Source organism: Glycine soja, chromosome 4 (genome assembly GCF_004193775.1).
Source record: "Glycine soja cultivar W05 chromosome 4, ASM419377v2, whole genome shotgun sequence".
Lineage (NCBI taxonomy): Eukaryota > Viridiplantae > Streptophyta > Magnoliopsida > Fabales > Fabaceae > Glycine > Glycine soja.
In genome coordinates this window covers 12,995,511-13,022,201 of record NC_041005.1, presented here as the reverse complement: position 1 = coordinate 13,022,201, position 26,691 = coordinate 12,995,511, and the positions used below count along the sequence as shown (strand labels likewise).

Below are 26,691 nucleotides of genomic sequence, written 5' to 3'. Positions count from 1 at the left end.
TGAAGACCAAGTCAATTTGTGTCTCATGACAAAATCTGATGAGAATAACAAAGAAGATTCTATAAGGAAGAAATGGTACATAGACAGTGGATGTTCCAAGCACATGACGGGTGATGTATCCAAATTCACAACTATTTCCCCCAAGAAAAGTGGACATGTTACTTACGGCGACAACAACAAGGGCAAAATTATTGGAGTAGGTAAAATAGGTACGAGTTCTTCTACTCCTATTGAAAATGTGTTGCTTGTAGAAGGTTTGAAACACAGTTTATTAAGTGTTAGTCAATTATGTGATAAAGGATATAAAGTATCTTTTGATTCTGAAAAATGTGTTATTAAGCATGAGCATGACAAAGATATTGAACATATAGGTTTTAGAGAAAATAATGTCTACATGATTGACCTAAAACAAAATTCTATAAATGATAGATGCTTTTTAAGTAAAGACTGTGATCCATGGTTATGGCATAAGAGAATTGCTCATATTAACATGGATCATCTAAATAGGTTAATTTCAAAAGATCTAGTTATTGGATTGCCTAGATTAAAATTTGAAAAAGATAAGTTATGTGATGCATGCCAAAAAGGTAAACAAACAAAAGTATCCTTTAAATCTAAAAATATTGTTTCTACCACTCAGCCATTGCAATTATTACACATGGATTTGTTTGGACCATCTAGGGTCATGAGTTTTGGTGGAAGTTACTATGCATTAGTAATTGTTGATGATTATTCTAGATATACTTGGACTTTATTTCTTACTCATAAGAATGATGCATTTCATGCATTTAGAAGACTTGCCAAAGTTATTCAAAACAAAAAGAATCTCAAAATCATCTCCATCAGAAGTGATCATGGAGGTGAATTTGAAAACAATGATTTTGAAATGTTTTGCGATGAGTATGGTATAGAACACAATTTTTCTGCACCCAGGACACCCCAACAAAATGGAGTAGTAGAAAGGAAAAATAGAGCCCTAGAAGAAATTGCTAGAACTCTTTTAAATGACACACCTCTTCCAAAATACTTTTGGGCAGAAGCGGTTAACACCGCATGTTATATTATGAATAGAGCCTTAATTAGACCTATTCTTAAGAAAACCCCATATGAACTTTTTAACAATAGAAAACCAAATATTGCACATTTACATGTTTTTGGATGTAAATGTTTTGTTCTAAACAATGGTAAAGAAAGTCTAGGAAAGTTTGATGCCAAGACAGATGAGGGTATCTTCCTTGGGTATTCCTTACATAGTAAAGCATTTAGAATATACAACAAAAGAACTATGACAATTGAGGAATCAATACATGTTACTTTTGATGAAACTAACATTACCTCCTCGAGAAAGGAGTTTGTTGATGATATTACAGATACTTTGGAAGATACTCAAAATGAAGAAAGAAATCTGAAAAGAAAGAGAGATGATGAAGACAAGGATGATCAAGATGACACAGCACAAGAAAATGATAATCTTCCTAAAGAATGGAAAACTTCGAGAAATCATCCTCTTGATAACATCATCGGTGATATCTCAAAAGGGGTAACAACTAGACATTCTCTTAAAGATTTATGCAATAATATGACATTTGTTTCATTAATAGAACCTAAAAACTTTAAAGAAGCTATTATAGATGACCATTGGATAGTAGCTATGCAAGAAGAATTAAATCAATTTGAAAGAAATGATGTATGAGAATTAGTAGAAAAACCTTCAGATTATACAATCATAGGAACTAAATGGGTATTTAGAAATAAATTGGATGAAAATGGTATAGTAATTAGGAATAAAGCTAGACTTGTAGCAAAAGGATATAACCAAGAAGAAGGTATAGACTATGAAGAAACATTTGCACCTGTAGCTACAATAGAAGCAATTAGGATGTTATTAGCATATGCATCTATTGTGAATTTTAAACTATATCAAATGGATGTCAAAAGTGCTTTCTTAAATGGTCTGATTCAGGAGGAGGTATATGTGGAACAACCTCCTGGGTTTGAAGATTCACAAAAACTAGACCATGTATATAGATTAAAGAAGGCACTTTATGGCCTAAAACAAGCACCTAGGGCTTGGTATAAAATATAAAGTAAATTCCTATTAGAAAAGAATTTTACTAGAGGAAAAGTAGATACTACCTTATTCATAAAAAAGAAGGATAATGATATCTTGTTAGTACAAATTTATGTTGATGATATAATTTTTGGATCTACTAATGAATCTTTGTGCAAGGAGTTTTCTATTGATATGCAAAGTGAGTTTGAGATGTCCATGATGGGTGAGTTAAATTACTTTCTTGGATTACAAATCAAACAAACAAATGATGGGATCTTCGTCAATCAAGCAAAGTATTGCAAAGAACTCATTAAGAGATTTGGAATGGAAAACTCAAAACACTTGGGCTACTCCTATGAATACAAGTTGTTATCTTGATAAAGATGAATCTGGACAACCTGTTGATCCGAAGCAATACAGAGGTATGATTGGATCTCTACTTTACTTATCTGCAAGTAGGCCAGATATTATGTTTAGTGTATGCATGTGTGCCAGATTTCAATCAAATCCAAAGTTTTCACATTTATTGGCAGCAAAAAGAATCATAAGATATCTATTAGGAACAGTTAGTTTAGGGTTATGGTATCCTAAGAATTCTTTATGTAACCTAGTAGGATACTCAGATTCAGACTTTGCTAGATCAAAAACAGATAGGAAGAGTACTAGTGGTACATGTCAATTCATAGGGTCTGCACTTGTTTCTTGGAATAACAAGAAACAAAATAGTGTAGCTTTATCCACAGCAGAAGCAGAATATATTTCTGCTAGTAGTTGTTGTGCATAAATTTTGTGGATGAAACAACAACTATCTGACTATGGAATAGTATTAGATCACATTCCCATAAAATGTGACAACACAAGTGCCATAAACATATCTAAGAATCCAGTTCTTCATTCTAGAACCAAGCATATAGAAATTAGGCATCATTTTATTAGAGATCATGTTTTAAAAGGTGATGTTGTTTTAGAATTTGTAGATACTGAAAATCAACTTGCAGACATCTTTACAAAACCACTAAGTAAAGATACCTTCTATAACATAAGAAGAGAATTAGGACTAATAGATGTTAGTGACTTATCAAAATAAATCTCTATATTACTATGGTATTTGAACAATTTATTATTTTCTTATTTGCATGGTTTGGTTGAACAAGTATGTTATTTGACTATGTGGATTTTATAAGTTAATCTGTTTATGATTGTTACTTCATGTTGTGGTTAATATTTTTATGAATTTTGTGTGAATGTTTAAGATATATTTGCATACTTTAAGTTTGATACGCACTTTGGCTTTTTGTTGATGCCAAAGGGGGAGAGAAATAGGGATAAATCAAGAACTCACATGAGTAAACAATTTAATTTTAAGAGAAGCATAAATTCAAAAACAAAGGGGGAGCATTTATAAGAGTGATCGACTAGGAAAAAGTGTATGTGTGTTTCTTGATTTCAGAAGTTGTCATCATCAAAAAGGGGGAGATTGTGGAGGCAAAGCTTCATGATAAATCAACAATGATTCAAAGGTGTTTTGATGATAACAATGATGACAACAAAAGATGATGACAAAGGTAATGAACAAAAAGCTCAAAATATCAAAGAACAACTCAAGTGAATCAAGAACAAGTCAAGAGTTCAAGAATCAAGAAGAATTCAAGACTCAAGAAGAAAGTCTACAATCAAGAATCAAGATTCAAGATTCAAGATCTCAAGAATCAAGATCAAGATTCAAGACTCAAGATTCAAGAATGAAGAAAAGACTCAATCAAGATAAGTATTAAAAAGTTTTTTCAAAACTTTGAATAGCACATGAGTTTTTGACAAAACCTTTACCAAAGAGTTTTTACACTCTGGTAATCGATTACCATATTGTTGTAATCGATTACCAGTAGCAAAATGAGTTTGAAAAAGTTTTCAAACTGAATTTACAACGTTCCAAATATTTTCAAAAGGCTGTAGTCGATTACAATGTTTTGGTAATCGATTACCAGTGTCCTTGAACGTTGAAATTCAAATTTAAAAATGAAGAGTCACATTGTTTCACTCAAAAGCTTTGTGTAATCGATTACACTTATTTGGTAATCGATTACCAGTGACTGTTTCTGAAAAATCAAAAGATGTAACTCTTCAAAAAGGTTTTGACTTTTTCAAATGGGTTTTAAGTTTTTCTAAAAGTTATAACTCTTCTGAATGGCCTTCTTGGCCAGACATGAAGAGTCTATAAAAGCAAGGCTTTGTTTTGCATTTTCAATCAATCTTTCGAACAACAATCTTAAACACTTATTCATACAATCCTTTACAAGCCTTGAATCTCTTTGAACTTCTTCTTCTTCTTTGTACCAAAAGCTTTATGAAGTTTTCTGGTTTTCTAAACCTTGAAAACTTGTACTATTCATCCTTTTCATTCTCTTCTCCCTTTGCCAAAAAGAATTCGCCAAGGACTAACCGCCTGAATTCTTTTTGTGAACAAGAGAGGGTACATCTCTTGTGGATCAGTTCTAGTGGAGGGTACATCCACTAGGGTTTCAAAGAGAACAAGGGAGGGTACATCCCTTGTGGATCTTTGCTTGTAAAAGGATTTTTACAAGGTTGAAAGAAATCCCAAGGACCGCAGGTCGCTTGGGGACTAGAGGTATGCACGGGTTGTTGCTGAACTAGTATAAAAACTCTTGTGTGTTTGTTTCCTTCTTCCCTACTCTTTTACTTTCCGCTGTGCATTTTAATTTCCGCTTTTACTTTCTGTTAAGTTTCTCTTCTACTCCATATTCTCTTAACAACAAAAGTAAAAGCCTTAAAAGAGTAATTTTTTAATTAGTAAAGGTTTAGGAATAATTAATTCAACCCCCCCCTTCTTAATTATTCTGAAGCCACTCGATCCAACACAAGTGCTCTAAAGCATTAGATGTTCATAATCAAAATACAACAAATAACCTGTTAATTACTATGACAATCTCAAGTCAAAGAAAACTATTATACCTCTTATTGAGAATTTTCTATTGACAGTTTATGGTAAATTTTAACCATTAGAAAATTTTAATTGAGTCAGTTCAATGATCACATCAACATGTGACTCATCTATATATGCAAATTAATAAATGAGATCTATTAATATTTAACCAATAAATACTATCACATATATATTAATCTATCCGGATTATTGATATCCTATTTACAATAATCCTATGATCAAGAATGATTTAGATTAAAATTAGAACAAACTTGTTTCTCATTATCATAATCTCTATTATAATAACAAGTCTTTAATTTTAATCAAGGACATTATCAAATGGACCATTTGGTCAAATAATGAAATATGACAATGAAAATAAAATAATACTCTATTATTAAAATTAGAATTGATTACATGATGACTTGGATCGTGGGCATATAAATTTATTCCCATCAGGTTTTCTGTGTTGACCAGTCAATCCAGCAAAGCATCAAGATACTACCACATCTTAACAAGTTGAAAGCAGCCTTTGGAATTAGTGACAAAGGCTCCTCATAGCTTATTTTTCCCGTGGGAAAAAACAATTATTGTCAATAGTTCCTTGCATCTTTCTCTCCTTCCATACATTTTTAACCCCACCTGCAAATCAAAGTGGGTGGTGTAAACCAACTTGCGTTACAAACAAATAGTAAGGGTGTTTTCTAGATATGTTAGAGTTTTAGTCCACGTTGGACGTAGCAATTTGTAATCATGTTTAGCTGCACGCTTCCTATTGGCTATAGACCTATAGTTGCATATGATTAATATTTGTGTATAAACCTAGAATGCGTTTTAAATAAAACAAACCTACATTTAAAGAACAAAGGAGGGTAAAATAAAGACACAAGTGTATTCTACCCTTTTTTTAGTTAAAGCATTGGTTATACCTTATCTTATTGATACATTGAAATTTAATGTAAGCATTCCTAATGTCTATGTATTGACAATGTAAAATAGTATATTAATTATGGGTAAAGTTACTTTAAGATAATTATTTTAAAAATCCACAAACTAATTCATACGTTTGAATCACCATTTGACAGTGTATAATGGGACTGTTCACGCCTCGGTTTGGTTCAATTTTTTTAATCAAAAAGTCACTCAAACCAAACTTAAAAAAATATGCAGTTCGGTTTTCATTTAAACTAAAACCCAAACCAAACCAACCTAGAAGTTTGTGGTTTAGTTCGGTTTGGTTTTTGCGGTTGTTACTAAACTATTATATCATCAAAATTTATATTCTTTCTTTTCATCTTTTAAATTAAATTATATTAAAAAAAATTGTTGTTAACAATCTACGAAATTTATTAATATGCTAAACCTATAGAAATCTGCCAAATTTTCATATATTTTAAACCAAGCATATCTTAAAAAGGTCATCTGAAAAAGAAAGTGGTATACATTGTGTAAATTTCATATAAATAACACTACAAAACATTGTGAAACTCAAGTGTTATACTCATAAAATGCATAACACTAAAGTAATATAAGTTTTACGATTTGGTTCAGTTTGAAAGACACAAATCGCAAATCGAACCAAACCAATCGATTTGAGAAAAAGAACCAGTTTAGTTTGATTTTTAATTTTTCTGAGTGATTTTCGATTAATTTAAATTTAATCACTCCTAATGCATAACCATTTTCTCTTCCTAATAGTGAAATGCAATATCTTCACCTTAAAACACATGAAATTTTTGACAAAGGTAATCTAATGAACCTTTCTAGCTAGTTTTTACACCACTAATACATTTTTTAAATTTAATCTTCAAAATATTTTAGATGTAAAATTAGTTTTCAAAATACGTTGAATCTTAATGATATAAAGAAATTGGTTTTGTAGCATATCAACTTCCCAACAAATTTTTTTCATTTATATATTTAAGGTTTAATGTCACTTTTGGTCACTTATGTTTCACAAGTTATTTCACTTTGGTACATTATGTTTTAAATGTTTAATTTCTGGTCCTTTATGTTTTCAAGACGTACCATTTTAGTCATTTTTTCAATTTTTCATTACAAACTTAGTGTTCGTCGGTGTTTTAAATTTTAGAATAGTTAAATTAACATAGTGTAGGCTAAAAATCGTCATTCTTTTTTATTTTAAAAAATAAAAGCCACTAAGTAAATGAAGAAAAGATGGATCTGAAACCATGAATAACAACCACTTTCACTTTCGTATTATTATTAGTATTATTCTCTTCACTCAATTCAATAATTTAATAACGATAATAATTTCATTCACTAACTATTCTCAATCACAATGGGTAAATGTCTCTTCTCCTTTCGCTACTTCGCCTCTTGCCGTCAACCCAAAAAGATCGTTGTCCCACCCCCGCTTTCGTCTCCACCGCAACCTCTCTACACAACTGGAATTGACACCTCACCTAATGACAACAACCATCTCATCGTCGCCCCCGACAACAATGTGTAGACGAAGGTGAAGAAGAAGACTGATAGCACCCGATTGTGGATGAGATTTGACCGGTCGGGCTAGTCAGAATCATCTTCCAATGAAACACACCATTCGACTCCTATTTGCGTTGTTCATCTTCCCTGACCCAATTGTAGATATCAAATAGAAAATCCTTTACTTGCCTGGTCCAACCATGTGCAACAGTTGGGGTCTTACTCATAGACCTCACAAAGAGCCACACTGTGACTTCCTTGTTCAGATTTGGGTTAATTGTCGAGTTTGGGTCATGGTTTTGTCTTTTGTCGAAGACAACTCTTGCTTTGATCTCCCTTTTGTTTCCAATAACATAGTTGTATGAAAGGTTTGTTTTTCGGTGAGGAGTATAAGAATTTTGGGTGGTTCCAATAATATGATGTTTTGATGTTGTTTGATATGTGTGATGGTGTATTTTTAACCTTTTCAAATGTAGAAGAGGTTGGAGGAGATGATAATTTTTTCTAGTTGTTTATTTTTTTTAAATAAAATAAAGATGGTGATAAAATTGCTACTATGTAAAATTATTTATTTAAAAATACTTAATTAATGTCACTTTTGGTTCATTATATATGAAATTGTTTCGATTTGGTATATTAAGTTTTAAAAGTTTCATTATAGTCTTTTATATTTTCAAAATGTATCATTTTGATCCCTTTTTAAAATTTAAAAATTAACATAACACTAACGTTCTTAACTGAATGTTGAAAAAAGTACTAAAACGATATATTTTTTTAAAAAAAGAATAAAATCAAAAATTTTAAAACTTAATATATCGAAACAAAATAATTATGAAACATAATGAATCAATAGTGACATTTAACATATATTTAAAAACACTAGGAACCCCACAAATGAATTCTCAATGTGTGTTTTGTTTTTCATTTAACATTTTTTAATGATAAAATATGTCAATAGTGTGGATGCCATTGGGATTGACTGAGTCTTATGGAATTCCTCACATGAACCCAAATTGTTATCATTGTTTCCATGTCAGTCAAACTCAATAACCGAGAAGTAAATAAAAACTACAATAATAGCTCCAAATGAATGTTGTCATCTCAAAGGCATGTCATGGGAAAGTATCTTGCATAGTTATTATGTATGCGTTAGTATCAAAAAAATAGTTATGTAAGGGTAGCTCCTATTTGTATGAACTGATACAATTTTTCTTTTGTACAATTGAATTTTAAAATAATTATTACATATAATGTTGTCATACGTAACAATTTCACTAAAAATATTTAAATATATTAACATGAAACAAATCATAAAATATAAAATAAAATTATATATAATGAGAAAAGTATATTTAAGTTGAATTATATAATGTTATATGAAAAAATATTTAAAATGTATTGAAAAAAATCAAAATTTATTAATTTTTCAAAGAAAAAACATAGCTAGATTTAAATTAAATTCTATAAGTTTTCTTTCTTTTTACAATCACGTCATAGAAAAAAAAACTAGTTTAAAAGGAAACTTCACAATGCGAAACAAAGATAAGGCAGTGCTACAGTGCTAGCAGCAGAGTCTCGCCGTAGAGCATTCCAGAGGTGATAGCTTGTTTCCCCTTCCTAAATCTCTTTCTTTTCATTTTAACTGCGCCTGACGCTGCAGACACACACATACACACACTCTCACACACACTCACATTCAATAATACCGAAAGTGGAATCTTCGAACTTTAAATTATGCTATTGGGTTACACACTTGCAGCATGAGGGTGTGTGAAATCTCATTTTGGTGGCTTAGAAATTATAAAAAGAAAATATATGCTAAGTTTTTCTGTTACAGGCTATATATATTATGGTGACTTCATTTTTGCGTGCTCTATATTTATATTATGTTTGTGAAGAAGGCTAGCAGCACGTTATTTGGTGAAATTTTTACATGGGCATCACTAAATAATTTGGTTCCATTCTTTATTACTTAGCCTAATATAAAACTGTTTTAATGCCTATGTACTGTAAAAACAGTTTTACACGGTTATCCAATCACAAAACACAGTTTGAATTACTTTATGATAATTATTTTAAAAGTCAACAAATTTATCATGGTAGGTTGTGATTGGATGATTGTGTAAAACTTTTTACACTTTCAGTGTATAACTCTTTTTCTCTAAAACTTTACCTAGTAATAGAAAATTAAGTGTTGAAAAGAGAGTATTAAATGATGTGTTGCTAACATATTTTTTTTATGTTGTGTTTTAATAGTAGTTAATGCTTCTTTCTGTAGACTTACATACTGATCTTATGAAAGACATTAATACATATAACTTAAAGATTTTAAAATGCTTTGCTTATTGTTTAGTTACATTTTGTTTGCCACTTGGTACATTTCTGGTGTTTTCTGTTTTGTGTCATAGATTTATTTGTTGGAATGGTCAGTGAGGATGGCTTTTTTCATTTGAAAGTATATTCTTCCACTGATTCTTTTTTCCCTTTTTATTTGAAGAAAGATAAAGATAGTTGATCACAGTTGAATGCAGCTAGACATGTTTAACTAGACTAGATTTGGTTGATTAAGTCACGCCATTAACCGGAAGATAATGCATAGCAGCAGGTTTCAAATTTCCTAATGTTTTGAAAGGGATATAGTGTGAATTATGCCAACTGTGTTTCATGGATGATTTTGTATGAGCAGTATGATTACATGACATGTTATTCTTAGTGGATTATGTTTTAGTTGTTCATGGTATGATTACATGATTTTGTATGAGCATTATGATTACATTCTGGTGCATTTTTATCCTTACAGTATGATTTAGTTGATCAGAGTTGAATGCAGATAGACAGGACTAGAGTATTAATCTAGATTTAGTGGATTATGTTTCTCCATTGGTGATATGTTAATGCATAGAAGCAGGTTTAAAATTTCCTAATGTTGTCAAAGGGGGTATTTTGTGGTTATGGGTTATGGAGTTATGTCAAATGTGTTTGATGCATGATTTTTGTATAAGCAGTAGGATGATTACATGACATGTATTCTTACAGGGTGCATGTTTATCCTTAAAGAGGGGAAAAAGAATCTTACAGGTTCCAAGAACTGTGGTGCATATTTAATATTCTTCTGGCACACCCTCTCTTTGGGGGTTGGATGCCATAGGTAGAAACAGAATTGGCCAAAGAAAGAAACTGGATTCTAATCAGAGAAATACTGTGGAGACATTTGAAAGAAAGAAAGAATGAATGCAGCATCTCAAACCTTCATCTTAAATCTAACTCCACAGGTTATTCTTTTCTCATTTTCATTTGTTTTTTTTTTTTTTTTTGTTTTTTTTTTTTTTTTTAAACTTGAGGGCGAGCCCTGGTGCAGCGGTAAAGTTGTGCCTTGGTGACTTGTTGGTCATGGGTTCGAATCCGGAAACAGCCTCTTTGCATATGCAAGGGTAAGGCTGCGTACAACATCCCTCCCCCATACCTTCGCATAGCGAAGAGCTTCTGGGCAATGGGGTACGAAGTTATTTGTTTTTTTAAACTTAAATGTTTGGTTATTTTCCCATTACCAAGTCTTCCTATGTTGAAAGAATCCAGTAATGATAGTTTGTTGCTTCTTCTTTGGTAACCTATTTTTTTTTTCAGGTGGCCACATGTAAGCAGAGAGTACATGAGTTTATTGTGCCTAGCCTGAATTGTAGACATTTCGGTCTTTCATGGAAGCTTAGACATGGTGCAAGAAATATTTTAAGAAGGCACTTCTTCTTTCTGAATTATATTTCAAATTGCATAGGATGGCTATTTGAGTCTTTACTGTATTATACAACAAAGCCATTAAAATTCCTCACATAGTTACACTACAAAACTTGGGGCATTGCTGCATTTTTCCTCAATTATAGTATCTATTTCTTTGTTTACTGACTCAAACATCACTATCCTGACAGAGTTTTATGTAGAATTTGTTCAAACATTATTGTCTGGTCATTCCTCAATTGCCTCAGTGCAATTAGTTTTCTTACAGTGCTGTCCATCTGATTTTAAACTGAATCTATTTAAATTATTTAAATTGATTTTGAAATCTCCATTTCCTTTTACAGGGAATACATTAAATGCCTTCCTACTGCTGATGTATTATCAGGTGCTGGTTTTTCTTTTCTGATTGTATGCTTATTTCAATCATAAATCATAATTTGCATGTTAGTAATTTCTCTCGGACTTTGATTTCCTTGTTGTAGATGCCCAAATTTCTTCTGATCAGTTTGAGGACTTCTCTGTCTCTGTTGCTGACAACAATGATTCTAGTGAACTAAAGGTATCATATAAAATTTAAGTGAAAAGGGAAAATATCCATAGAAGATAGAAAGGAAAAGGAGAAACAAAGGTGTAATATAGAAGAGATAAACAATGATAAGCTCAGAAAATGATAGATGGGGTTGGGTTGTGGGCCAAATCAATACCTTTGCTGAGAGCTAGTGGACTATAGGGATGGAATTGATTCACAGTAGTTAAAGGCACTAAACCAGAAGGGTGAGTCAGCAGGGACACTGTAGGGGCTAGATGGAGGTGGAGTTTTATGAATCTGGATCCTAACTCAACATAATAAATTCATATTGGAGGAATGGGAGGTCAGCAGCACATAAATACAGTTGGTGGTAGGAGTATAAAATGGGATAGTGTCAATGAAAGTAACACTTGCAGAAGTGAAATAGGCATTTGTTGATTGGTGTCTGGTGAAAAAGATCAGTACCATTTTTGAATAGTTAAGACAAGAATAACCCAACAGATGTGTTTGGTTAACTTGGCAGGGTTTATCTTGTCATTTAGAAGGAGTACAAACAGAGCATGCTCAACCAAAATGCGGGGAGGAAGCATGTGATTAATATGAGATAAAACTTCTAGAATTGGAATACACAAGTGATAAGTGAGTTGAACAGCTCTATTTGCACAGAGAATACAGCTGCGCTAAAATTAATAGTTTAGTTATGTACACATAGTACTTTGCATTATACAACAATAAGCGTATACAAGATCTTGATTTTTCTGAAACATAAATATGCTTTTGTATAAAGCCAAGTTTTTTGACTAAAAGATTGAGGTGACAGAGGAGCATATATAGTTTTTCTGTTGATTTCTTTTTCAAAGTTTTTAGCAACACTCATGGTTGCCATTTGCTCATATTTTGAACCCTCTTTTAACTCTTCTGTCCAGATAAGCGTAGAAGTATCTGGAAACAAAACTCAAAGGATATTTGATGACGTCTTTAAGAAAATGGTTGCAGCTGCACAACCTATCCCAGGATTTCGAAGAGTAAAAGGAGGTGGAGTATTTATGCGTACCTAAAATAGAAGAGTACTTTGTTGTTTTATTTGTGTGTGTTTGTGTTTTGTTTTTTTTGGCGGGGGGAGTCTATGCAAAGGCAATGTATTTTCTGCTGCTACTCTTGGTCACAAATGCATAGCATGCTAATCATAATTGGTTAACATATTTATTACCAATGAGTGTTCACTTTTGTCATGAATTTTGGTGGTGATTCATGTTCAATTTATTTCAAAGCCAATTAATGATGTTTGATGCATAATTTTGTTACGTTAAGAGGATTAAATTCATTATCAAAAGAGGAAAATAAAGCAAATGAAGATAAAAAGCCAAATGCATTTTGATGTAAATCTCATAGATGATAATTATAAGATAGATCATGATAGGATCTCAATTTTAATCATGATTATGATATGATCAGCCATGAGATGCTAGGCAGTCCTTTGTTTCTTAAAATTGTCTTCTCTCTTGTCAGAGCTCTTCATTAGACCATAAAACTACTCCCTGATGATATTAGATGGAGCAGTCTTTTTTTAGCACATTAAAAAATGATAATAATAACAGAACAAAAATTGCAATAAAACTATATCAGCATTAACAATATTAATATCAGATAAAGAAAAATCTATAGTTATAAACTTGATGAACTGATATAGATTTCTGTCAATTTCAATTGAGTCCTCCAAAATCTTTTTCTTCCCTCTTTAGGCTTCCTTGTTTTTGACTTTTCTCTGTAAATTTCTTCTATATCAATAAATTTTTACATTTTTCCTGTGTTTGTTTGGATGGCCAACTGCTGCTCTAACAATTTGAGGACTACCAGGAAAAACGCCAGATGTAAGTTTCTGATAGCTATCTTATTGGCAATCTTTTGATATAGAATTGGAATGCTAATAGATACTCAACTTTTTTTCCTGTATGTGATGGGTTGAAACAAATGAGATTATTTTATGTCTTAGGTTCTGTTATGATGAAGTCCATTTTCTCTGAATTTAAACTATTTTTTGCAGGGTCATAGATAGAATTGGGAAAATTATGAGACCTTTGGGTATGTTGTGGATTGAGAGTTTGGTTAATAAGACCTTTTCTTTTCCTGGGGAATAGCATAATTTTCTTTATGTAATCTGATGTTTAAAAACCATCATTCATTGGGTACTAAATCATGAAGTCTATCCTTCAGTCATTAAAGGAGTGGGATAGGTACTAAATAATGTAACAGAACTCATGCATTCTCTTTGGTGATATATAAAACTCTTTGGGAATTCATGTTTTTCCTTGTCATCATTTTTGTTTCTCCAAACTACTATTTTAGGATTCTTATGTTTAAATTCTGGCTAAAGTATCTCTAGAATATATTTTTCTTTTGGAAACTTGATTAATGGTAGAGGCTATAAAATTGGCTATAACAGTCTTTCTCCTGGTTTCTGCATATGTTTCATGGTATTTTGATGCTTTTTCCCCATATTTCTTGGTTTCTTTTATCCATAATTATTGCTTTTATGGAATGCTAAAGTTATACTTTATCATTCTCCATAAAGTGGTGCTCTCCATTATCTACTCCCATTTGGAATCACATTGTTGCTCTTAAAGCTTTAGTAGATATGTAAATCCTATGTTACACACCATAGTTTACTATGGGATTAGGGAAATGTCAGTTCCAAGCCAAATAGTACATGCTAGTATCGAACAACTTATGTGTGTAATATGCAATTTAGTTCAATATATGCAAATTCAGATGCAGAAGTCTTTCGATATAAAGGAGATGAGATTAAATCAATATATGGTTGTATTATGTGTTTCCAACAGATACCAAAAAACATTTTATTAGAGGTGCTTGGACCTTCCAAAGTTTTCAATGAAGTTATCAAGAAAATAATCAACTCAACTGTAGCTGAATACGTGGAGAAGGTATTTTGCCATATGCTAAATCTAGTATTTCCTAATTTTGTTCCTTCTAGCAAATTATGCAGCTAATAGATAAAAAAGAAAGGGCAGAAATAATGTATATTTTATAATGGAGAGTGAGAAAGATCCATCTACATCAATGGAATCCTCAACTACTCTGAATAAACCTGTCCGTATTCTTCCATTCCTTTAAACAAAGATCAATTAAAATATTAATATCAAGCCCAACAAGAAGCATACCACATAAGTTATGCATCATAAGAGACAATGTACTCGGCAATAGTTAGTTTGACAGTGATTATGTCCCCAGTATCATACTCTTTGATGTACTGATTGAAAGGTCAACTAATTGAATAATACATGTAAATCTAAGTAGTTATAGTGGCTTCTAATTTGCAATTGATTATGAAAGTGTTTAAGATACACATTTCAAAATTTGCACTTCACTATTATTGGTTTATCATAGTATAACTTCAAAACAGTGTTTGGATTGGCAGTATGTAATGTAATTTATCCCAAATCTACACTGCCATGATTTTTACATTTGAAATTTGTAAATTATATCTCATGTTCTCTTTCTAATATCTCTACGGCTAATACGAATTTCCAACCTTTGCTTTTTCTGTTAATACTATATTTTCGGGGAAAATTCATTGCAGGAGTGTTTGATAGTTAGCAAGGACCTTAGAGTTGAGCAAAGCTTTGAAGATCTTGAAACTACTTTTGAGGAAGGAGAAAAATTCAGCTTTGATGTTGTACTTGAGCTTCAAAAATAAATTGAATTACATTTGTTTGTTCAAATTTTATCTTATATTTTGCTGTTTCAATGTGATAGTTTTCAATACCATATATAACTCTTGCAAGAAAATATTTACTTCTAGTGCTGGAGAGCACCCCACAATCAGGAGATGCAAAAAAAAAAAAAACTCTCTTAGACAAGCTCTTACTCCTTAATTACACCAAGCAAATTTTATGGCTTCCCTTTCTAGATGCCATTCATGAGAAATTTAGTAGTTTCTCTTGGAGACTAAAGAAGCTATGATTGAGAAACATACCATTTCAAAGTGATTTGAGAAGTACGTTTTCTTGAAAACGGAGTCATGATTACTAAGAGTAGTTGCAGACCTTGATCAAGATAGATGTCTAGCGTTTAAGTCCATAGTAAAAAGGGTAAACTACACTTACACTTGAAGGTTTTGTGAGATTATACCGCTTTACTTATTTAACATCTACCACAATCTTTCTAATAGGAATATATGATATAATGTTTTTTAACCAATTCAACGGTTGATGTAATATATAAAAGGTGAACTATCATGTAATTTATTATAATAAAGAAACATTTAATTACTTATGTCATACACACTTATGAGGGTGCAGGCAAGGGTAGTAGCCCTCCCTTCCTTTGTACTTCCTATGTCTTTATATATATATATATATATATATATATATATATATAATATGTATTTTTAAGATAGTATAAAATTAATCTTATAATAATGATGATTAAGATTAGATAGTATAAAATTCCGAAAAAATTAGTTATGTTTATTGTTATTACGACAATAATAATTAGTGTAAAATTAATTGTAGGTTTATTGTTATTATGATAACGGTTAAGCTTATTATTATTTAAAATAAAAATTTATTTATTTACTTTTTCAAAAAAATAAAAAATTATTTTAATTTTGTGTGTAAAAATAGTAAATAATTTTTGAAAATTATTATTTATTAGAATTTAGACATTTAAATTTTTTTGAAGGAATAAAAAAACCAGTACTCCTCTAATAGATCTCTGGATTTGTCTTTGGTCATACACAAAAAACATTTTAATAATTTAATAATTTAATTTATTTTATTTTAGTTCAAAATTATAAGATATGCATATCAATATTAGACAGAACATAATAACATTTTAAAATTAATATAAATTCTTAAATAATGTTCACAACCAATTTACCTTTTTTAACTAATTTTGTGTAATAAAAAATAATTTGACCTAATTTAAATTTAATATATTAATTAGTATATCAAAACATACTATTAGAATTTTTTTAATTATTAGAAAGTAGTACTATCTTATTCGTATTTTTTTGTTTGGAACCAAATTATGAAAAGTTTCCGGGTCCGGGTCCGGGTCTATTATGTTAAGGTTAACATTTTTAAGCAGGTGTGGGCGCAGCGTTTTGAATCAGTGCGAACTGAGAAGCATGAGCGCAGCGATGTGGAGTGTTGTGATCAGAAGAAGCAGTTGGGAGATTCTCCGTCAGATTAAACGGAATATTCTTCTCGGCGTCGCTATCAGAACGTTCTCCACTCCCACCGGTCTCTATGGCTTCCCCCATTTGAAGACCCCCAAAGGCTTTCAACCTTTCGTCGATGATGCCATTCAAAGGTAATCCTATCATATCATACTTATCGTATGATATGGTATGGTATACTAATAATGGTGCAATGACCACTGTTTTTTTTTTTTTTTTTTGTTTTGGATTTTTAGGTCTGGAGAACTCATTAGTTACATTTGTTCGAAAAGGCCAGCTGCTGAAGTAATGCGAGCAATGGATGAGATTTCTGATACTGTAAGTTGTTTCAATGAGAATGAATACTTTTTGTTTCCTCGACTCATAAGAATAAAAAATGTGTATCAAGATTTATAATAACTCACACACATGGTTAGCTAGACTCCCATGCTAAAATAAGTACTTTACTTGTTTGTTGTACCCATACTTTCGGTCGCTAAATTATTTGGATTGATTGCATGTTTCATGCATCAGGTCTGCTCTGTTGTCGACTCTGCTGAATTGTGTAGGAATACCCACCCTGACAGGTTATTTTCTTCTTACTATTTACTACTGCTACTACTACTACTACTATTATTAGAATTAGAATTACTATTAGAACTAGTAATTAGCTTTTTGCTTTGGGCAGGATAAATGTATAATTTGAAATTTGAAATTTGTGATAAATAAACATTTTTAATATATAAATTATATTTTGGATTTGTAATGAACAATTGAAATTGTGATATAAGTTTTTTTTTAACTGTTGACAATTTGTTTTAATTTTTTTTTATTGAAATTCAATTTAATATTAGAGATAAAAAAGATAGATTGAAGAGATGGACAATTAAGAAAATCAACTATACAAGGAGGTTAGTTTGAGATGAAATAGAGAGAAATTTATTTGTTAGTTACAAAATAGTGTGTGAAATGCACCTCTAGAAGAGAGAAGAGAAAAAATATTGGAAAATGAGAATGTCTTGTAGAGAGAGAATGAGAGTTTTGTTGTGTATTTGAATTTATAATATAAGGATAAACTATAATTATTATTATTATTATTAGTGGTAGTAGTAGTAATTGGTTTCTCTTTTTAATTAGTTCACTTTCATTTTTTAGTATGATGAGTGACTTATGAATCTAATGCTTCTGACATCATTTGAGGTTATGTTTCTATTTTATTTTATTTGTTTTGGTAAATCAGGGAGTTTGTTGAGGAGGCCACCAAGGCATCGATGAAAATTAATGAATATCTACATGTGAGGTGACCGGTGATGCTTGCCGCTTGCTTTTCTTTATGTTTATTATTAATTCGTGTAATGATAGCATTGCCCAAGAAAAAGGAAAAATCTTGTGCTTTTGTTTTTTTGTTGTGTTAAGTGTTTAAAGTTTGGGTATGTGTGCATGAGCATGACTACGTGCTTTGGTTATTTGTTCCTTCTATGCTCAAACTTCAAATGCTATGCTAATAATAATCTTAATTAAATAAGGAATCAATAATGAAATATGGTACTCAATTTATATATATTTAATCTTTGTTGACAAAAAAAAAATGAAATATGGAAACCACTTCTAAGAGAATTTACTCTAAAACATTTTGAGACAGAATAATGATATTATTTTATAAGATGAGGAGTGCTAGCAACACACTCCACTATTAATTAAAATCTACTAATAATTGAGACTCATTAAATAATGTCTGTGTGCGCAGACAAGGTGAAAGTTTAGGAATATGAGTGCGAGTGAGAGAGAGTACGTGAGAGGGAGGGAGAGAGTGAACGTGAGAGAGAGGGAGAGGGAGAATGTGAGAGAGAGGGACAAAGTGAGAGAGAGTTTCAATGCCTTTGAGCGAAACACAGTGAGGGAACGAAAGAAGGAAGTAGTGCAGTCGGAAGCTGGTGATTCTGAGTGGAAAACGGTGAAGTCAAGGAGGAGTAGATATCTGCGCACACAGACACATGGCGGGAAAGGACGTTGGCAGCAAAGAACTCGACGAAACTGGAGGGACGATGTAGACATCACCTCGTTCTATTTCACTAGATTCTCAGAGGAGGTAACAAAGGCGGAGCTCTGGAGACATTTTAGCCACTGGGGGGAACTGAAAGAGATTTTCATCCCCAATCGGAGGAACAGAGAGGGGAAGAGATATGGTTTTGCTCGTTTCAAAGGAGTAGGTGACAGGAGGAGTGTTGAAAAGGAGCTTGATAACAGCTTCATACGGGGGCTCAAGTTACACGTTAACATCCCCAAGTACGGACGTGGTGACATGATGAAGGAACCACTCCGACACAGGCTTGTGGGTGAAAGGGTGGACATGACTGAAAATATACGCCTGGGGGAGGCTCCTCGCAGAGCTACAGTGTACAAAACAACCAATCGATCATACGCAGAGGTAGCAGCACTGCCGATACAGAGGTCGAATCAGTCGAGTAGAGAGAACAACCTTTTTGCCGGAGGCGATACATCATCGACTACGCTGTCATTGGACATCTCGGAGGAAGACAAGGCTAGATATAAAAACGTTTGGGTAGGCAGATTGAAGAAGCTGGAGGTTTTCGAAAGGCTGGACGAGGAAGTAGCTTGGCATGTAGGCCCAAGCATATCGGCCAAATATCTGGGTGACGACATGGCGCTTCTTCTTGGCTTATCAGATAAGAGAGCAGCAGAGATCATCGGTGAAGAGACAGAACAGTCTTCATCACTGTTCTACTCATTAACGAAATGGAATCCTCAGCTGCGGATGGATACCAGATTGGTATGGCTTCGTTGCTGGGGTATTCCGATTCTCGGGTGGAAGACGGAGTATATTCGTAAAATGGTGGCGGCAGTGGGTGATATGGTCGACATCGATGAAGACGTTGAGCACATGCAGAGATTAGATCGGGCTAGGGTCTTGGTGAGGACGCCGTGGCCGCCGTTAGTCCACCATACCACGCGCGTCCTTATTGATGGCGTTAGCTACTGCATCTACATCGTCGAAGAGGACGGTGGTATAGAGCCAAACGGGTGCCGCCATGACAGGAGCTTATGGGCTTCCTCTGAAGAAATCATCTCTGATGTAGACGACGACGACATGGCCACCGTGCGATCGTGGTCGACGGCTTTACCTCCGACAACGGCCGTCGGAGAACTGGGCGGAGAAAAGGCCCATCACCGTCACGACCCACAGCCAGATCCATTAACCACTGGGTTCATCAATGAACCAGTGGGTAATGACCCCCCCGACAGGTTGATGGTCTCAAAGTCTACCTCGGATACTGTTGAAAGCTTAAAGAGGAAACAATTTGAATGGGGTACAGAAAAGCAGCTACCAGATAATGTAACGTTTAATGAAAAGTCAATGGACTCAGAAGCTTTGGGTGAAAGGTTTCCTCAAATAATCAAAGCAGACTCTAGTCCTTTTGATTGTGATTCTGAAAAATCCCTTTATGAGGAAGAAGAAGCCCCCAAGTCTGGTCAACACGTGGAGTTTACCTCCCACGGTTCACACACCCCTCCTTATGGATATTCAGAAGCCCACAATCATATTGGGCCTTCCACTATTAACACCCCAGAAGCCCAGTTGAACGAAACTCATCAGCAGCATCAGGAGATATCCAAGGGTCTACAGGTGTATACAAGAAAGAAGTGGTACAAAAAGAAAGAAGCCCAACAAGACTCTTTAACAGAGTTAAACTCTGCTCTATTAGAAAAAGAAAAAGAAGCTATCACTGAGAGACAGCGTGAACTACTATATCAAATGGGGCTGACCCATGGGGGAGATCCTCAGCAGTTCTTGGGTCTTATGGCAGATTTGGAGCAGAGAGATAATGACATGGCAGCAGAGAAGGGAGTAGACAGATGCACTAATGATAATACTCTCATATAACTGTAGAGGCTTGGGGAGGGGGGCTAAGTGGGCTGCTATTCGCAAGCTCAACTTAAAGTATAAGGTGGACCTTGTTTGCTTACAGGAAACAAAGAAAGAAAGTATTACCAAGCTTGTTTGTCAGAACATTTGGGCAGACTCTAACGTGTCTTGGGATAGTGTCCCAGCCATTCACACTGTTGGAGGATTACTCTGCATGTGGAATAATTTAGCCTTTGAGGTAGATAGGAAGGTAAAAGGCACAAATTTTTTAATGTTGGCAGGGAGATGGATTAAGGAAGATCTGAATCTGTTCATAGTAAATGTTTATGCACCTTGTGACAATGCTGGGAAGAGAGAATTGTGGGATCAACTGAAGCAGTTAAAAGATTCTAACCCTGAGGGTGTCTGGTGCTTCCTTGGGGATTTCAACAGTATTAGAAGCATGGATGAAAGGATAGGCTCCTCTCAAAGGACTGTGGGTGATTATGATATTGCTGGGTTCAATGACTGGATTTCAGACATGGAGCTGCAGGAAATTAAAAGCTATGGCAGTAGATTTACTTGGTGTAGGCCAAATGGATCTGTGAGGAGTAGGCTTGACAGATGTCTGGTATCTGAGCAGTGATTAATTAAATGGCCTGATTCTTCTCAACAAGTGTTGCATAGGGATTATTCTGATCATTGCCCAATCCTTCTAAAAACAGACATGGTGGACTGGGGCCCTAAGCCTTTTAGGGTGATGGATTGCTGGCATAAAAATAAACAATACCAAGCTCTGGTCAAGGATGTGTGGTGTGGGGATCAGCAACCTGGATGGGGGAGTATTGAGGTTGGGGATATTACTAGGCATAAAATACAACATCTGAAGCAGCAGTTGCATCAAATTGATATTTCAGCCCAGGACAGAACCTTGGGGGATGATGAAGTGAAGACCATGAAGTCCATTCAGCAGGAATTGTGGGAGGTCTCATTTGCTCATGAATCAATCTTGAGACAAAAATCAAGGATTAGATGGCTCAGGGAAGGTGATAATAACACGACCTTTTTTCATAAATCTATCAACTTCAGAAGACATTACAATGCAATTCAAGGTATGTTCATTGAAGGCACATGGGTTCAGAACCCAAAATTGATTAAGGATCAAGCTGTAAGCTTCTTTACTGCCAGATTCACAGAAGAAAACTATGACAGACCTACCTTGGATGGGGTTCAATTTAATACCATTACTCACACTCAGAGGGAGGAGATGATTGCCCCATTTTCAGATCTTGAACTTAGGGAGGCTGTGTGGAGTTGCAGTGGAGATAAATGCCTTGGGCCGGATGGCTTCAATTTTAACTTCATAAAAGAGTTTTGGAGGGTTTTAAAACCAGATTTCAGGAGGTTTGTGGATGAGTTTCATGTCAATGGAAGCTTTCCTAAGGGTAGTAATGCATCCTTATTGGCTTTAATTCCTAAAATCAATCACCCACAGTCTTTTAATGACTATAGGCCCATCTCCCTCATTGGCTGTATGTATAAGATAATAGCTAAATTATTGGCCAATAGGTTAAGAAAATTACTGCCTGGACTCATTGATGAGAGACAAACTGCTTTCATAAAGGATAGACACATCCTTCATGGAACTTTGATTCTCAATGAGGTAATAGAGGAAGCTAAAAGAAGCAAGAAACCAGCTCTGGTGTTTAAGGTGGATTTTGCAAAGGCCTATGACTCTGTTTCATGGACCTTTCTGGATTATATGATGGATAGAATGGGGTTTTGTCCTATATGGAGGAAATGGATCAATGCTTGCAATCAATCAGCTTCTATATCCATTCTCATAAATGGCAGCCCCTCAAATGAATTTGCCCCCACTAGAGGTTTGAGGCAAGGGGACCCCTTAGCCCCTTTCCTTTTTAATATTGTGGCAGAGGGCTTGACTGGCATGATGAGGACAGCTCTAACCAAAGGTCTGTACAGCAGTTACTTAGTAGGAAAACAGAAGGTGCCAGTAAACATTCTGCAATATGCAGATGATACTGTCTTTGTGGGAGAAGCTTCATGGGATAATGTGATTGTGATGAAGGCCATGCTTAGAGGCTTTGAAATGGCATCTGGGTTGAAGATTAATTTTTCCAAGAGCAGTGTGGGGATATTTGGAGCTGATAACAATTGGGTTCTTGATGCAGCTCATTTTCTCAAGTGCAGGCAGATGGAGATTCCTTTTCAGTTCTTGGGGATTCCTTTAGGGGCTAAGTCATCTAGCTGCTTGGTGTGGGAACCTTTGATTAAAAAATTCGAATCAAAGTTGTCTAAGTGGAATCAGAGAATTCTATCAATGGCAGCGAAGGTCACATTGATAAATTCAGTTTTAACTGCTCTACCAATATTTTTTCTGTCTTTTTTTAGAATTCCTCAAAAAGTAGCTCATAAAGTGAGATCCCTACAAAGGAACTTTCTGTGGGGGGGCTCTCAAGACCTCACCAAAATTGCCTGGGTGAAATGGAAGGATATCTGCCTTCCAAAGGAGTTGGGGGGTCTAGGGATTAAGGATATCTCTAGTTTTAATGCAGCCTTGTTGGGGAGATGGTTATGGGCTTTAGCCTTTAATCAAGATCAGCTGTGGGCTCGAATACTTAACTCAAAATATGGTGGCTGGGCAGATCTTAACAATGGCAGTGATAGACCTTGGCACTCTCATTGGTGGAGGGATCTTAGAAAAGTAATTAAGCAACCTGAATTTAGCCCTATTCATCAGCATCTGGTTTGGAAGGTAGGGGATGGAAGCATAGTCAAATTCTGGAAGGATAAATGGCTTGGGGTTGATTCAAATCTTGAGCAGCAGTTTAATCAACTGTTTCTCATCAGTAAACAGCAGACCAGCTCTATATCCAATATGGGTAACATGGCTCATGGTCAATGGTGTTGGGATTTAAAATGGAGAAGAAATTTATTTGATCATGAACAAGGTGCAGCTGTGGTGTTTATGGAAGTAATTAGTAATGTACACATTCAACCTCAAATGAAGGACACCTTGAGATGGACAGCTGAACCTTCGGGTTTATACTCAACTAGGTCAGCTTATAGATTGATAACCACTGCTAACAGCAATCTTCCTCAGGCCAATATCTACAAGACAATTTGGAGGCTTAACATCCCTTCAAGAGCTGCGATTTTCTCTTGGAGACTTATCAAAAATAGGCTACCCACTAGACATAATCTCCTAAGAAGAAATGTTCCCATTCAGGAGCAAAATTGCCCCTTATGTGGATCTCATCAAGAGGAAGCTGGTCATCTATTTTTTCACTGTAAATTGACTAATGGTCTTTGGTGGGAATCAATGAGGTGGAAGCGAGTGGTTGGACCCCTAGCAGTCTCTCCAGCATCTCATTACACTCAATTCTGTGATGGATTTGGAGCTGGGAAGAATCAAAACAGATGGCACACATGGTGGATTGCATTAACAAGCTCAATTTGGAAGAATAGGAATCTCCTCATATTCCAAGGCAAAAGATTTGAACCGCCAAAAGTCATGGAAGATGCATTATTCCTTATGTGGTCATGGCTAAAGTCTAGGGACAAAAACTTCTGCACTTCCTTTAACTATTGGTCGTCTAATCTTGGAGAATTTTTTGGCTAAATTAGGTTCTCTTCTTAGTATATGTGGGGGTATATGCTGTTCTAATCCTGTATTGGTGGGTGGGTATTAGATGCATTACATCTATGTAAATCACCAGTAGTACTTCTGGTGCTGCTGTGTTCTAATATGAATAATATATAAATTATCTTTTGCCTTTCAAAAAAAAAAAAAAAGAAGAGGAACCCACAAAACTTTGAGATTTCTAATAAATTTCAGTCAATAGTAGAGTGTGTTCAAAATAATATATTAGAGAATGTGTTGTTAGCATTTGTCTTTAAAGATGTTTTCTGTATATTGGACAGAATAGGAAAGAAGCACTTCTTGAACATTGTAGTCCCACAATTCTGAAGGCAAGGACCATGTTTTAGTTGTTTTTTGTTGTTGACATAAAGTAGTAGTAGTATGGGTGAAATACAATAACAATATTTCCTTTAGTATCCTACAACAACTATGATATTGCTTTTTTTAATTTATCTATCATTGTCTATGTCTATATAGTTGTGAAAAAGCAAGTTTGATTTAATACAGGAAGGAAATATGATTTCTAGGTCATTGGGTTAGGTTGTTGAATGGAATATTGTGGGAATCAAAGTGGACCATAGGCTTATTTCATGTACGGTTTCTGCATAAACAGTAGAATGGCATTAAGGACAAATTTGTTGCTGGTTGGAATACTGAAGTAAGACAAATTAGTTATGTCTGACCTTAAAACCTGAAGAAGCACTTTAAATTGAAAATAAGTACATATAAATTTTTAATCAAGACATAGATGAGTCTAGACTTCACATTTAGCGACCATTTGACATCGTAGAACCTACTGAACCAAGAAGTATCGCATTTGATTAAACTTGCAAACCAATCATCATTTGAAAAAAAAATGTGGTTAATGTTAAGCTTTGAAGATTTGGACTCTTCAATGCATTGGATAGGAAGACCAGGAATCTAAATTTTAGATCTAAGTATGGAGAAAATACAAGGACAAGAAGACTATTTCCATCTTACAGAATTGAAAAGTAAGAAAGGGACTATATATACAGGTAGGAAAAATTAAAAACCAGTAGCAATAATAGTTGTAAGCAGCAGCGCTAAAATCAAAGTTATAGATTGTTGACTTCATCATGGGAAGAATATGAAAATAAATCAAGAAAAAGGTAGAGTCACAGGAGAGAGAGAGGGAGAGAGAGCAAGAGAAACCGCGAGGGAGAGAGATGAGGGGTGGGTGAGGGTCACCTCTAGAAACAGAGGGGGAGTGAGAAAGGACTCGAGACAAAGAAATGACCCACAACGAAGCTACACTTACGATAGGCCTCAACGATCTAGGAATACCCAAACAAGGTGGAAGGACGAGACAGATATTACAAGCTTTTATTTCACCAGATTTCCAGAAGACGTGAATGAGAAGGATCTATGGAACATTTTCAGAGAGTGGGGGCAAGTTTGGGAGATCTTCATCTCCAAACACAGGAACAAAGGGGGGAGAAGGTACGGATTTGTGAGGTTTCGTGGGGTGGCAGATATCAACAGGTTGGAAAGGTAGCTTGATAACCTGGTAATTGGTGGGCTGAAGCTATATGTTAATATACCAAAGTATGACAGAGGTAACGGCCCACGAGCAGAGCCAAGACCAGGTCCTGGAATGCGGAACAGCAGCGGAGCTCAGGGAAATCCTGCACCACGTCAGAGTCACATGCAACACCTGCAACACAGTTGACCTTCAATGTCTTACGCGAAGGCCCTGCTCACAAAGCCGACGAGCCTAGGCCAGGGGCGAGGTACAGTTATTGCCAGACAAAGCTACGGAGAGTCGCAGTCCTCACTCTACCTCGACATCCCCCGATGGGAAGCAAACACTGATTCTCTGATGCATGGGTCGGACGTCTGAAGAGTATGAAAACACTTGTAGAAGCTGAAGAAGAAATCGCATGGGAGCTCGGGTCAGACATCGTGCCCAAATTCCTAGGGGACGATATGTTCATGCTCCCAGGCCTCTCGGACTCTAGGGCGGAAGCGCTATCATTGGAGGAAGCTCAGCACGGGTCGACACAATTCCATACGCTGGAGAAGTGGAATCCTAACATGAAAACAGGGCACAAACTAATATGGGTTCAGTGTTGGGGAATCCCCCTAGTAGCTTGGGATACGGAACAATTTCGGAAGATAGCTGCAGTGATAGGAGATTTGGTGGAGCTTGACGACGATGTCGAGGAATTCCGGAGGTTGGACAGAGTGAGGATGTTGATTAGAACCCCGTGGAAACCATTGCTGCAACACACCATACACCTCCATATCGCTGGCGAACAG

The 26,691-nt window shown here is 34.7% G+C and overlaps 2 protein-coding genes across 3 annotated transcripts in view; both read left to right on the top strand.

Annotated features, from left to right (window-relative positions):
- The first annotated feature begins 8,938 nt into the window (after window positions 1-8,938).
- Window positions 8,939-15,522, top strand: LOC114409374 (trigger factor-like). 2 transcript variants are annotated; one of them, XM_028372806.1, is made up of 9 exons: window positions 8,939-9,038; window positions 10,479-10,714; window positions 11,067-11,176; window positions 11,519-11,559; window positions 11,657-11,733; window positions 12,630-12,738; window positions 13,561-13,574; window positions 14,544-14,645; window positions 15,302-15,522. In XM_028372806.1, exons 2-9 carry the CDS (start codon window positions 10,670-10,672, stop codon window positions 15,416-15,418), a joined length of 615 nt encoding a protein of 204 aa, XP_028228607.1. In that variant the 5' UTR covers window positions 8,939-9,038; window positions 10,479-10,669; the 3' UTR covers window positions 15,419-15,522. The 2 variants fall into 2 exon arrangements, with proteins under 2 accessions (XP_028228607.1, XP_028228608.1); XM_028372807.1 differs by having other exon boundaries at window positions 8,945-9,038; window positions 10,500-10,714.
- A 1,297-nt stretch (window positions 15,523-16,819) lies between these two features.
- LOC114409373 (mitochondrial intermediate peptidase, mitochondrial) overlaps window positions 16,820-26,691 on the top strand; it is a 52,003-nt gene continuing 42,131 nt past the window's right edge. Inside the window, exons 1-4 of the mRNA XM_028372805.1 lie at window positions 16,820-17,037; window positions 17,140-17,221; window positions 17,417-17,469; window positions 18,123-18,177. Coding sequence (XP_028228606.1) covers window positions 16,853-17,037; window positions 17,140-17,221; window positions 17,417-17,469; window positions 18,123-18,177 — 375 coding nt within the window. The 5' untranslated portion in view covers window positions 16,820-16,852. The remainder of the gene's footprint in view (window positions 17,038-17,139; window positions 17,222-17,416; window positions 17,470-18,122; window positions 18,178-26,691) is intronic.

Coding starts and splice junctions, on each gene's coding strand:
- LOC114409374 (XM_028372806.1), top strand. CDS start 10,670: ATGAATGCAGCATCTCAAACCTTCATCTTAAATCTAACTCCACAG. Junction 11,177..11,518: donor GCAAGAAATATTTTAAGAAG/GCACTTCTTCTT, acceptor TTCCTTTTACAG/GGAATACATTAAATGCCTTC. Junction 11,734..12,629: donor ATGATTCTAGTGAACTAAAG/GTATCATATAAA, acceptor TCTTCTGTCCAG/ATAAGCGTAGAAGTATCTGG.